Genomic DNA, 14,798 nt, shown 5'->3' with positions numbered 1-14,798 from the left:
AAAACAGTGGCGACAGTACAACTGGGATTTTAAGCTGCCCGGTCGCTACGGCAACAAGAATTTTTTGGGGATACTTTCAGGAAAAGAAAATGAATGTTAATTTGAGGGAGTACTAATTTTGATGTTAAAATATCTGGCAACACAGTCACGAATAAACATGCATAATGACACCAAACACAATAATGAATAATATAATAAAATTAAAGGTAACACACTGCAATTTCAAATAATTTCTGCACAGTTATGGTAATATGTCCATCCCAAAATCAATCATTGGCCATTTAATTTAGTCACAAATATAAAAACACATGCCCTCGCCCTAAAGCAGGGGTTGGCAATAGGTGGCCCGCAAGCATGAATCATCAGGCCCGTGAGGTTGTTTGAACTATAATGAACGATAAGGAAAAAATTAAAAAATAAAATAAGATGCTTCTCTGGTAAACTTTTGTTTACATTCCTCCCCTGTCTCTCTGTCGCAGTCGGAGTTTCATTAGTTTCCTCCTTATCTTGGTTTTTCTGCCCGTTCTTGGGCTCCCTATCTCCCTATTTCCACGGTCGTGTCCCAATTTACTAGCCAGGGCAGCAGTAGTGTATTGGACCGCGACCCTGACGACAAGTTCGATCCCGCGCGAGGAGTGGTGTGTTTAATTTTTTATTTTTCATTTCTTCTTGGGTTTACCAGCCTTGAATATTACTCTTTTTTACAATTGGATTCAACAACCCTTTGGGCTGGAGAGCTACTAGTCTGTAGCACCCCATCCCATTACACTTCATTTTCCAAAACAGATTTATTTAATGGCTTGGAAAATATTGCAGACCCCTGCCCTAAAGGCTCATTTATACTCAATGTTACAAGTGGATATGGATAGAGGCTTCTGTCTCTGTTTTGTTCATTACATTCATATTTGTGTACAGTCTCTACAAGCCTATGAACACAGACAGAACACAGCAATACCACTGGAAATTGTGGGGGCAGTGCATGCAACAGTTCAAGTAAACACTGAAAAACATCTTGTGGGAATGACCAACAGAAACAGATGAGCTTCTGTAAGTCTGACTTTACAGCTACAAGGTGAACCAACTTGCTAGGAGTGTCTAATAGAGTGCACAGTAAGAGAACACAGTGTTTAAAAACTCCAGCATACACGCTAACACCACCACCACAAAGTCAGGGTTACTGCTGCACTGAGAATGACCCACTATCCAAACAATACCTGCTCTGTGGTGATCCTGTGGGGTCATATATGATAAACAAGCAGAGCTGATAAAGAAGGAGGTGGTGTAAATGTTAGGGCTGATCAGTGTATATACACACACACACACCCACACACCCACACACACACTTACCGTGGTCACTCTCTGTTCCTGATCTGCCCCAGTACCTCCGCCTGCGCTCAGGGCTGTGTGTGTGTCTTTCAATGACAGCAGCAATGAAGCGTGTGTTACTGACTGTAGAGGGAAAGAAGAAAAATAGATATGGGTGAACATATGGCTAGCATCTGTTTAATGTGCGAAATATATCACAAATATATACCCTTAAAAAACATTAAAGTTTATATTTTCTGTAGTAACTAATAACATGATCAGGATGTATCATCAGATATTAATATACATGTAGAGTTTCTGTGCAGTATGTCACAGTGTGCTCACTGACATTCCTCAAGTCCCATTTTCCCCACACCCCAGGTTGCCAGGTATAGACAACAATACGCAAAGAGCATGCTGCAGCAATGAAAACAAGCGAATTGTCTACTTTTCTGCTGTACAGGTAATCACTGAGCTTCAGTAAGGTTCATTAACTATAGCAATTATGCCACTAGCATTGGGAATTTTATATATAAGTAAACATATACGTATATGTTCACTTATTAGCTACAGAGTAATACTCGTCGTCGCTTGCCACGGTGTGTCAATATAGCATCAAAAAGTGTGAGCTTTGCATCTGGGGAGGCATGTGTGTGACAGAAAGCTCTTTTCAGTGTTTGGAAACCGGATTCCTGTAGCCATTTCACACACTTGCTCACATTTTTTATTGATTGCTCCTTTAAGCTTTACTGTATGCAGGAAAATACATCACTACTTCAGACATAATCACTCACTACCACTGAAGAATTACTTCACTGTAAAAGCATTTTTTTTAAATTATGACAGAAAAAGATGCGCTTACTTATTCCTCTGTCTTCATGACTATCCTCATCTCTTTCATCGCGCTCATTGTCCAGGTTGGACATCCGTACAGACATCTCTGTGCATGAAGAGGAAGGGAGAGAGAAAGTGATTAATAGGGAGGAATTAAAGAGCAAGCAGATACAGCAGTCCTAAACACATTTTATATTAAAATACAATTAGTTGCCAATCTGTCCAATGTCCCTCTTGTGAGAATAGCAAAGAGTCATTCAATCCTATGGCTAATTAAATTAAGCATACATAAAAGCACTTTAAGTGGATGAATAAAAACAAGAATAAAACCATTGCACAGTGAACTGTAGCCTTATACAAAGCAGTCTTTTTAATCTCCAGCCTTAATATACTAAACCACTTTTTAGATGTAGTAGTAAGCTTAATATATCAGTAAACAGGTAGAAAAACAGTCACCCGTAAGTTTTATTTCCAACCTTCTGTATACAGCTCAGGAAAAAATAAGAGACCATTTAAAAATTATGAATTTCTTTTATTTTACCAAATTGAAAACCTCTGAAATATAATCAAGAGAGTTGGATGATCACAAGCCATCAAACCAAACTGAACTGCTTGCCGTTTTGCACCAGGAGTGGCATAAATTCATCCAAAAGCAGTGTGTAAGACTGGTGGAGGAGAACATGATGTCAAGATGCATGAAACTGTGATTAAAAAACAGGGTTATTCCACCAAATATTGATCTCTGAACTCTTAAAACTTTATGAATATAAACTTGTTTTCTTTGTATTGTTTGAAGTTCTGTGTTTTTTTTACATTTCAGATTTTCTGCAAAAAAAAAAAAAAACGCTCTAAATGACAGCATTTTTATTTGGAATTTGGGAGAAAGGTTGTCCACAGTTTACAGAATAAAACAACAATGTTTATTTTACTCAAACATATACCTATAAATAGCAAAATCAGGGAAACTGATTCAGAAACTAAAGTGGTTTCAATACAATAAGGCACAACTCTAGGGCTGATTTCAGAACCTTTTAAAAATGAGTCTCTACTTTTGCTCCCAGTCAGTAGTTTATAGAAATCCCGCTACTTTAACACATTCTATGGACAACTGTGTGGGAAAGAGGGATTTGAGTGAGTAAATCATTGTGAGACTTTTAATTTCTCCCTCTCTCTGAACGGCACTGGTAATCTCCCTTCATCACCTCGTTAGCTGAAAGGGTCACTGACTGTAATTTGAAAAGGTCACTATGTTAAGCAGCCAGCTTTAGTTAATTCAATCGTCTTCAAAGCTTGTTTTTTTCCAAGTCAGTGTGGATAAAGCGCAGGCAAAAATGGGGCTGTTCTTTCTCACACATGCCAGGCAGTGAGGTGGCAGACATCATATAATAAACATCTCATATCACAGATTTTAAAGCAAATTAGCTTTTCAAATCAAAATGCTGTGGAATTCAGAATGACAGGTGAGCTTATTTGAGACAATATTTTTGGTTTTGGTTCTACACTGGTTTGTTTTAAAGATGGAGTGAACAATATATTTGTATCAATACATCTAATAATTTTTGCAGAGAGCTGATCAGATTATATGATTCATATTTTGCGAGTTGATGCAGCACTGTGTGAGGTCACAAGTTACTGTAGTTCCTAATTTAACCCCTAGATGGCAACATGGATCTTATTGCACAATTTGACAATTAACAGTAATTTATTAAAAGGAAAATAGTAACAAATGCTAGCACAGTCGTTAGTAATCAGCATTGCAGTTCCAAGTATGACTGAAAAGTAATCATACGTTATCAAAGATTTAAATTATTTTATGTGAAATGTATTCTAATAACTTCTAATTAATACATCCTAGTTTGTCCCTCTCTGGTTATATAGTGTTACAAATTACAAAGTGTTACAAAAGACAGCTGTAAAAAAGAAGAAAAAAAAGGTGTGTACACATATTGAAAGAAAAACTGCTATTTTGAATGTGCACAACTGTCGCACAAATTTGGAAGGATCTCAGTGTTAAATAAATGTGTACAGATTGTAAGAAGCTCATATTTTGTCTGTGCTGCACTGAAAATCTGCAACCAGGAGGTTTATGATCTTTATCACAGACCGACAACAACAGGAAACCAAATATAAACCATTATTAATACAATATAAATATATAAATCATATAAATTACAAATCATTGAACTGATTAAAAAGGTGTAACCTATTTTCTGACACACTCATTTGCTTAGGCTCATGATGGCCAGTTGATTTCAGTTAGACTGGGAAAAAAAAAATTCTGCTGGACAGCCCACAACAACAGAATTAAAATTTAAATAACTGCTGAAATGTAATTTAGTGGCAGTCTTATCTAACAGAGTTAGATAAGTTATGTTAAAGTATAAAATGTGGTGCATGTGTTGCGAACATAAACGTTCTCTCTAAACCCAAAGCATTGGCAATGTGCTCCTTTCCCTGCCCTGCACATTTTAGAGGTTTCCCTGCTGTAATTCACACTAGCACTCTGAAAGGGCATGTTAATGAGCTGATTAGTTGAATCAGGTGTGTTGAGAACTGGAAAAGCAATAAGTTTCAGGGTGTGTGTTAGAAATGGTTCACTCATTAACTCATTCACTATTTAGCATTTACTACAGTTTTATTCAAACTTCTGACTCAAAAACACTGCACTGCATTATGGTATTTGTTGGAAAGTCTAGTGTACTTTCCAATGTAAAGGACGCAGCGTGGCCTAGCAGTCTAAAGCTTGCCATCGGCTGCCAGAGCACAATTGGTCTTGCTCTCTCTGGGTGGGTAGATGGCGCTCTTTCCTCTCATCACTCCTAGGGTGATGTCGATCAGCACAAGGCGTCTGTGAGCTGATGTATCAGAACCGAGTGACTGTGCTTTCCTCCGAGTGCGCTGTGATGCTACTCGTCAATGCTGCAATGCTGCAATCAGCAGCAGTTCGAAAAAATGCAGTGGCTGACTTCACATGTATCAGAGGAGGCATGTACTAGTTCTCACCCTCCTTGTGTTGTAGCATCACTAGTGATGGGGGATATATAGCTGAGTAGCAGCTAAATTGGTGGGACAACTGTCCTATCTAAAATGGTGGTTGATAGTGAACTACAGTCTATAGAGAATAAGATGTACTGTTGGGATCTCAAACAGCACTACAAAATGGCTGACGCACCATATAGTGCACTATTTCTGTAACAATTCCAGACAGCTCAGGATCAAGGAACACTGGTTTTATCATTGTTAAACTTTCAGTTACGATAAAGTTATGTTAAGTCACAACGTACAAGCCATACATGAAACATGAGCTGCAAAAAAAAAAAAAAAAAAGTTTTTAATTTGCTGCTTTTGTAATGTCATAAATTTCATTCATATCTACATATTCAGTTGAGCCCCATTTAAGTTATGAGACACAACACCAGAGAGCTCATTACCATCTTAGTATTATAAGTGGATCAGGGACCTTGATAATTACATAACATCATGAAAACAATTAATAAAAAACTGCTATTTGCAGCTTAGTTTCCATATATGGACTTCTATTAACAACAGATTTCCATGATGTGAGCCCTGTCCTGCTGAATTGCGTACAGCAATCATAAAGCGAGTTACAATTAGATTATTTCTTTAATTCCATTTCTTGTATGGTATCAGCTGAAAGACAGGGCTGGTTCAGGAGAGAGCCACACTCAGATGAGTTTCCCTTAAAGCATCTTTCATTTTGTTTGTTTTATTGCTTTGAAAATTGTCAGTGTCATAATACTACTTTTCATATTCTTCATATCTCACCTTTACTCTTCTGACAGCATTCCTAAAATGTTTTCCTTCAGCTTCATAAGATTTAGTATTTTTCCTGGAATTGACTGTGGATGTCATTTTGAACTTAAGTGCCCCTGACAACATTTTTATTCTGTATCCTTTTATCACAGCCTTGAAACGCCTGTCACAGGTTTTCTGCTGCAGTTGAGAGAAGCCTTTGTGTACTGCTTTTCACTCAGAGGTTTCCGCCGCCCTCACTCACCTTGCGCGGCCAGAGGGGACATGTGCTGATGACTCCGGCGGTGGATCTGGTGCCTGTAGGCATAAACAGCTAACACCAGCACCATGATGCATCCCATAATGCCTCCTGCAACTGGCCCCACGGGCGCACTTTTTATCATGTTCAGAGATGCCACCTCTTCATCTGCACAGAGGTAAGAAAGAGCAAAGAAAACAAGGTTATGAGATTTAAAAAGAAAACAGAACATTGTGTGTGTGGCTCACAAAGAAGAGCTTTCAAGGTAACAGAACAGAACAAGGCTCATTCAGGCGAACTGCTGCAGTACAAATGGATTCTTGGATTAACAAACTCAACAATCTATTTCACAGTTAACATTAGTATTTATTACTGAAATCTAATAAATATGTATCCATATGAAAAACATATGGAGAATAAAGTGTGTGTAAGCTCACCTAAAAGGCCAATACCATCCACATAAGGACTCTTGGCACCTACAATTCCACCAAAACACTCTTTCTGTAAGGCACAGTAAGGTTTGTCCAGGTGGGTTTTGCCATCACTGTCCACCATACACCACTCACAGTCCAGGACACCAAAACAGTCACTGTGAAAACATACAACAAACATACATAAAATGTAAAAAAAAAAAAGAAAAAAAAAAAAAGAAAAGAAAATAACCGGAAAAATAGGGGATGTATGATATTAGAAAATACTGACATTGTATAATACTCCTTTTCTGCAATTTAAAATGCATCAAAGGCAACAAATTCAATAGAAAATACAATTTAATACTAGGGGTGGGCAATATGGCTCTAAAATAATATCACAATATAGATAACGATATACTTGGCGATATAGGAAAACTAAAATAATTCATTAATTTCAGGAATATAGTATAATAGTATAACAGAATAATCATAATGTGGCAAAATAAATAATATAGCATAAAATAATATAATGCAGCAAATAATATTGCAGAATATTTAGTGCATGCATATAAACTGCAAACTAATACAATTATACAATAAATACACCTAAAGCTTCACAGTGAATAATAGACTACTTTTAAGACAGAACAGCCCTATTATCACAATATGGATTTTTAATATCATGATATTTCTGTGTCACGATATATTGTATACGATATAATATTGCCCACCCCTACTTAATACAACTTAAATATCTCATATCCAGTATACAGTTTATATTAATTTTGATTCACAATGTCCCTCTTTATCTAATTACACAGAGCTCTCCGCACACACACTCATTGTACATTATATATATATATATATAATATATATATATATATATATATATATATATATATATATAATGTTTCGCAATATATTAAGGCGAATATATATATATATATATATATATATATATATATATATATATAGTACTCTGTGTCAATATGTCAAGAAATATAAGAATATTGTATTTTTTTCTTTTGTACGATGCAAATGATATATTATAAAAATTGTCATATTGCTGACCTTTGGTCACAATATAAACACTTTACTCCCTATTGCCAAGATTGGAGTAAAGCAAATGATATTGGGCAGATATAAGCTAGATATGTAATGGAATTTGAGTGTTCTTTTTTTCTTTTGTATTAGGCAACAAAAAAACTTTTTTTTTTTTTAATTACCTTACATTACCCTGCAAATCCTGAGATTGAGACTATTGCACACTCTTGCACTGCAATGACAATGCTGAAAACATAGATATTATGTGCAGACCAATTATAAATACAGTAAAGTACTACTTCTCTAACCATTCTGACTAACCCACCACAAGGGGTCAGTGTGGTGGCTAAGCTCAACTCAAAGCAACACAATCTGTTGAGATTCTCGGCTTATTGAACTTATAGTGAGAACTGTGACAGTTCCTATAGAGCTTTTTAACTCAAAGTGTTGTAATGGCAAGAACAGCTGCCCACAAGACTGACCTGCTGGTGAAGCGCTGACTGCAACGGGTATTGATGCACTGAGGCAGAGTGTCCTGCAAGCTGGGCTCAATCACAGTCATGGACAAGGGTTCCTGATGTACCTCACAGCTCGGGTTTCTGAAAACACACACACACACACACACACACACACAGTAAAGTTAAAGATGATTACAAAAGACATAATAACAACAGATAAGCTTTCCCTCTATGACTCAGCTCTTAGCAGACATAGACAGCTGCTAACTGGAGACATAAATCTTTTAGATTTTCAGTCTGCAGTGATGAGCCATCATGAAGCAGAGCAACATCCTGAAGTGTTTTTCCTGCAGGGAATATTGAACAGATTGTCTTTCAGTAAATGAACGTCTGCAGAGTAATGCTCAACTGCTCAAAGACACAGGTGGATGGGTGTCTATTCATTGTGACAAAGCAAAACATGATTATAGAGAATTGTACAGATGTGTGTGCAGGTATCAGTCCTGTATCGTTACACTGCACTTTATTTCTCAATCTCTGCATGTACAGAGTGCATTAATCAGTAATGAAGGGCTTTGATCTCAATGTACGGAAAACCTCAAAAGCTTGGAAATGATCCAGGTCGTCTTTGGAACACTCGTGCTCATGTTAAGTAGAAAAACTTCAGCAAACGTGAGAAACGAGGTGAACCTTAAGCGGTGTTGTTTCCTTTTCCCTGACCCTTGAAAAAGAAACACTGTCAGTAAGGCTGTGAGAGGATTTACCTGTTTTCTGCATTAGTGAGATTGCCTGTGCACTCATTCACCTCCAGAGGGCACTCACAGGGGCATTCACATTCATTCTGTTCCATTCTGAGGAGAAAATAGAATAATAAAAAATTAATCTCAACTAGTAATAGAAATTCTGGGCTTATTTCTATAACCTCCACAAAGAAACATGTTGATTATAAATGTTTTAAGCTTTTTAACAATTCCTTAATTGTTTATATATTTGAACATTCAAACTGTTTAAATTTACTTTTAATATTAATGATACGAAAACTGAAACCACGACAAATAATCAGAGAAAATAAACCATTTAAATTGGTGATGAAAAATAAGATGGGGGAGGGTTACGATAAAGGAGTTATAGTTATAGTATTATTTTGGTCAGTGATGTATCTAGTAATTTAGTAAACTACTATTTTCAAAAAAGTGTTAATCATTATTTTTTTTTCTTTTATATATATAGACACAATCAAAGAGATAAAGCAACTCAAAACTGTAAAATCACTACAAGAATGATAAACACTAAACACACCTGTGGCAGTTCAGACAGAGGCGGTCCACAGTGCTGCATGCACAGAAAGCCAGCGAATCACAAGTCTCATTCACAATTCCTGCAAAGGCATTGGTTCCTGGAATCCGAGTGAGCCGATACTTGGAACAGTGACTGCCATGAACCAGATTTGTCAGATCACCCTGGAAAATACACCACCATCAAAAATTAGACTGTAATAATATACAAACACACCGGCTTTGTAAGTGTAAACGCATATAAAATTATATTATACTGTAACATCTACTTACAGTCAAGTTCACTGAAATTCAAGACTTCATGACTACCTTGTAAGCAAAGTTACTCAAAGCTGCTTAAAGAAAATAAAGACAACTGCTGCTATTCAATGTCCTATCTTATCCACAAGGTGGTGCTATTATACTATTAGAAAAAAATGGACTACATGCAAATCTGGGAGAGAGGCTCAACCGGACCAGACTGGCATTTTAAGAACAGACTCAGAATCAGCACTATAATTCAAAACTGTGGTGTTTGGTGCTCACACTACTCACCACAATACTAGTGTTGAACTTGTAGAAGCGCTGCACTGTGCGATCACTAAAGCTGTTACACAAGTTCTTCTTCACAAAGTTAGGGTGGTTAAGGATGTCATTGGCCACTAGGGGCTCCTATAACAACAACAAAAAAGAAACGCTTGTTATTATAATACTGAAATTTATTTCAGGAACATCCATTTGAGAGATGCATAAGAAGTAAAAGCAAGTAACAAAAAGGATCATATTTACAGCACTGCAAAATAACAATTGGCTCAATACGCAAAGTAAATTAGGCAGAAAAAAGGTATGTAGTACCTTATGGGTGATGTGCTGCTGTTCTGCTGGAGCATGGCCTTTGGGGTCGATCAAGGTTGGGTGGGCCACCAGGTAGCCTCTGTCCTCCATGATAAAGCATCTAAAACCACACACACACGAACACAGAAACACACCTACATTAGCTATTCCATCCTTGTCTTTCTAAAGCCCATCCACATCAGAAACATGACATTTCTGTCTCGGATTGGAAGGTCAGTGGGTAAACAGGCGATCCCTGGCAATCTTTGGAAGGTTACCAGCTCAACTTTAGGACAGAAAGCTGTGTGGGTGATGAAAATAGCTTACAACAGCACCTTTCTAACAGATGGGACAATAATGGAATGTATTGTGAAAACATTAGGCTCATACACATACTTAAAGGAAGGAATGCAATCGTGTAAAGACTCGGGTGCAGGGGGTGTGTTACACTTTCTTTAGAAACCCCCAGATCCATGAGGCAGCTCAGAATAGTCCTCTTGTGCCTAACACACTGCGCCATTCCACTCAGCTAATCCTGTTTAATGGCCCTAGCATTCAGAACTCAGAGCACTGAGGCCTAACCCTCTCTGAAGTGAGAGAGAGAGAGAGAGAGAGAGCGCAAGAGAGAGAAAGAGAGAGACAGAGAGAAAGAGGGAGCAGTGATAAGGATACAGATAGGGGGAGGGGAGTGTAGACACGTTTAGGAAGAAGAAATAAAAAAGAAGAGGGAGGAGAGAAAAGAGGAAAGCACAAGAGCAGGAGAGACAACTGGCACCTAACATAACAGGATGTGTCTGGAATGCGCTCCTAATCAGCTTATCTCCTTTTGTGTTTCAGCAGTAATTCCCAAACTCTCGCGCCTTTTCTCTTTCTAAACATTGCTCCAGTGATTATTTTGTGAACCTTCTTCACTTTTCCTTTTTTTTCTTATCATCAACTTTTGTTCTCTCATTTTCTTTATGATTTATTTTCTTTTTTTCCCCCCTCAACAATTCTCTCTCCCTTCTCTTCCCTTAGCCCCCCCTGCCCTCTCTCTCCCTCTCCTCTCTTTCTTTCCCTCTAAAGGGAGAAGAAAAAGAAGGGCCTTGTGAATGCTCCTTTTTAAACACAGGCAAATCTGATTAGTTTCATATAAAAGAGTTTCAGAGAGCCTCCGGGCATTTCTCTGGACACCTCAGCCAGAAAGAGAGAGAGAGAGAAAGAGAGAGAGGAGAGAGAGAGTTAGGGCTTGGAAGGAAGGGTAGAGAGGGGAGAGAGTGAAAGAGAAAACAGGCCTGGCAGGGGGTGGGTGAGAGAGGGGCAGGGTGGGGCAGGGTGGGGCAGGCTTACCGGATTTTATTGCCCTTGTCCTGGTTGCAGATGGGCAGAAGGTCCAGCAGGACTTTATAGAAGTAGCGCAGAGTAAAGTCGATGCCCATTACTGCTACTGCGTAGCCTGGAGCCATCTGGGAGCTAAACAAGGAGAGAACAGGAGACAGATTTGAGATATAAAATTGGAAAAACTAAAGTAAGGCTGTATCAGTGTCAAAATGACAGAACGTTTGTCAGAGATCATCAGATATCAGGTTTAGAAGAGAATGCTAGAATCATTCACCATTCACTCTCTGTGTAAAGACTATACAGTAATATGGAGGAGGGGGGGGGGGGAGTCACCAGACCCTCTGGCATTCAAACAGTTTCAAACTGTTTCATCAGACCTCTAAACATACCTTTGCCAGACCTGCCGACCTTGAAACAATTTTATGAGTATAACCCTCCCCGCTCACCCCCCCCTTCCAATACAATATCTTCAATATCAATACAATAATTTCTGCAATTTTGACGATAACAATAATAAACAATATTTTGCATTATTCTATAATTTGTTTGTAAAAGTATTATAACAGTACAAGATAATCAATTGATGGAAACAATATTTTACTGCATTTTATTTACATGAAACAAACATGAAAAAAAAACATTAAACAGTGCATGTGTGTGAAAACCATGTAACCTACCACATTTACTTGGCAAAATGACAAGAAATTATATGTTTAGCTTTCTCAATCACCACCAAAATCAAGATATTAATCAAATCAATAACTGTATTAATCATCACAGTATTCAGCAACTAATCATAATTAATAACTTGGACTATTTCTTTAAAAAGCTGGTATTCCCTGTATTACTGTGAAGAGACAATAATAGTGTAGTGTGGTTTAGGTCCTTTTTACTGTAATATAATATCTCAGGGAAAATGTAATGCTTTTTAAAATGAGAATATTGTAATGTGCTGAGTTGCTGAGTTTAACTGAAAGCTTTAATAGAGGAAAAAAAATGCTAGTTCATTGTAATAGCAGAGAGAGAGAGAGAGAGAGAGAAAGAGAGAGAGAGAAAGAGCAAGAGGGCAGAGAGTCTTCAGCACAGTGACACTGTGTTGACAATGAAATGTGGATAGTAGTGCATGGCTTTATGGGCGGGGTGGGGCAGGGTTGTTTGTGAAAATGAAGCGCTCTGATTGGCTGAAAGTACACCGCTTACACAGATCTTTGTGATACCAGTTATCTTTTTTTTTTTAAACAAAGTTAATGAAATGATGGTGCAGGTATTCAAAAAGTTTAATAAATCACTGACCTAGAGGCATGGATTGTGTGGCTGATGGTGACCACATATCCAGCTCCACCAACATCCAGGTAAGGTCCAGTGAAAGTGATAAGGCCAGGATTGGCCACAGCATGAAGGTACCTACAAATTACAAATAGACATTTGCCCTTCTGTTAAACACAAAGGACTACAACACTTTCAAAACCTTTTCCTCGAACAGTAAAATAAATTAGCCTTCAGGTGTCCTTGAGCACTCTTCGGATGATTTCTGTTTGTGTTTGCTTTTACTTTTTTTGTTAATTATACCAAGGCTTTTAAGGCCTCTAATGGAATGTCCTAATTTAAACACACTCGAAGCTAATAATATAAACGATAAAGCAAACTAACACAGACAAAAACATTTCTCAATCTCAAGAAATGCTAGCACTAGTTGTCCAGCAAACTTCTCTAAAACTTCTCCAGCCTGGGGCTCTGTTCAGCAGCAGCTCACAGGGAGTCTGGAAGTGTTTTAGAAGTGTGGAGACCTCCGCCCTCAGGCCCTAATCTCACCATTGTCTCCTAGTAGGGTCGAAGGCTTTGTCCATGAGAGAGCCAGGGTAAATCCGCAGCACCCCATTGGGCGTTGCTATGTAACGCCGCACAATGTAGCAGTTCAGGCTGCTCAGCTCCATGAGACTCATCCATTCGTCCGTCACATGACTGGTCGCCATCACATCGTTCCTGACAGACGACTGGAACACAAAGGAGAGACGGAGTTAGAGCATGCCAGGGTTCCTTTAAATCCCCTCTGGGAAGGTCCACGCTCACACAATCGCTCAAAATTCTTCTTCTATTTCTGTACAAAAACTTTCACAACAGAAAGAGGTTTTTTTTGCAAGCACACTGAGCCTTAGGTTACTGATATATATGTATATATATTCTGAGTGAGCTATACTACCACTGAGTACCAGTATATTACCACAGAGGCACACAAACCTTTGAGCATGTCTCGAGGCCTGCTATGAACAATGCGTTATTTATTAATGTTCCTGCACGGTGGTGTATGCACATGTGAGAGTTTTAAGGCCTGAAATGGCTAAGAGCTATGAATGATCAGTAAAAGCAGACAGTGGTAATGGTGGTGTGTGTGTGGGTGTATATATCTCTGGGCTAGGCCTGACAATGAGACATGTACTGCCACTGAGGTAGGCCGCAATGTGTGGGTCACATATCTGATATCTGATACCTTGTGTTTGTACGTGTCCCTCATGTCTGGGTTGGCTGTGAGGTCTGTGTTCGCACTGAAGCACGTTGTAGTTCATACATACTTTCTGTCTACTTTCAGGCCTGTGTTGTATTTCAGGTGTGTATTGGCACTCTGGCAGACGGTAAAGTGTATATTTGTGCATGTCTTATTATGGTACATTTTCAAGACTAATATACCAAGTGCAAATCTTAGATATATTCAGGCTTAGTAAACATTTACAGCACTGAATAAAATTAAGAGACCACTTTAGTTTCTGAACGAGTTTCTCTGATTTTGCAAAGTAAAATGCACATTGCTTTTTTATTCTATAAACTACGGACAACATTTCTCCCAAATTCCAAATAAAAATATTGTAATTTAGAGCATTTATTTGCAGAAAATGAGAAAAGACTGAAATAAGAAAAAATTCAGTGATGTCATTAAAGAGTTAATAATGCGTTACTTAAAGGTATTTAACTTACTGTGTGTTACTTTTTTGTCATTTTCCTTAGTAAAAATATATATTTTTGGTTTCTTCTTTCACCTATGCGACAATTAAGTCACATTTTCAGCATGAAGACAACTCAAGCGTAATACCACGCAGCAAGGCAAATGTAAGCAATAGAGGGAGGAGAGAGATGCCCATTTTTTAGTTGAAAATATAGGCACTTTTTTAGTTCTAGTCAGCTAAAGATGTCAATATCAAGATTCATTGTACACTCTGTGCTGTGACAAAGTGAAATCAAGCTTCAAAAATAGCTTAAGATAGTCAAATTAGAAGAAACATTTGGAGTTTGAGCACAGAACAGGCAAACC

The 14,798-nt window shown here is 38.0% G+C and overlaps 1 protein-coding gene across 1 annotated transcript in view; it reads right to left on the bottom strand.

Annotated features, from left to right (window-relative positions):
- The window catches only part of cachd1 (cache domain containing 1), a 98,319-nt gene that overhangs the window by 8,204 nt on the left and 75,317 nt on the right, over positions 1-14,798 (bottom strand). Inside the window, exons 15-26 of the mRNA XM_007248211.4 lie at positions 13,307-13,488; positions 12,788-12,898; positions 11,504-11,626; positions 10,196-10,295; positions 9,896-10,012; positions 9,366-9,526; positions 8,831-8,917; positions 8,091-8,207; positions 6,589-6,740; positions 6,158-6,319; positions 2,168-2,245; positions 1,348-1,449 (exon numbers count right to left, since the gene is read on the bottom strand). Coding sequence (XP_007248273.3) covers positions 1,348-1,449; positions 2,168-2,245; positions 6,158-6,319; positions 6,589-6,740; positions 8,091-8,207; positions 8,831-8,917; positions 9,366-9,526; positions 9,896-10,012; positions 10,196-10,295; positions 11,504-11,626; positions 12,788-12,898; positions 13,307-13,488 — 1,492 coding nt within the window. The remainder of the gene's footprint in view (positions 1-1,347; positions 1,450-2,167; positions 2,246-6,157; positions 6,320-6,588; positions 6,741-8,090; positions 8,208-8,830; positions 8,918-9,365; positions 9,527-9,895; positions 10,013-10,195; positions 10,296-11,503; positions 11,627-12,787; positions 12,899-13,306; positions 13,489-14,798) is intronic.

The sequence above is a fragment of the Astyanax mexicanus genome, chromosome 5 (genome assembly GCF_023375975.1).
Source record: "Astyanax mexicanus isolate ESR-SI-001 chromosome 5, AstMex3_surface, whole genome shotgun sequence".
Classification (NCBI taxonomy): domain Eukaryota; kingdom Metazoa; phylum Chordata; class Actinopteri; order Characiformes; family Acestrorhamphidae; genus Astyanax; species Astyanax mexicanus.
Note: the sequence above shows the minus strand (reverse complement) of the source record. Positions and strands in the feature narration are given on the sequence as shown.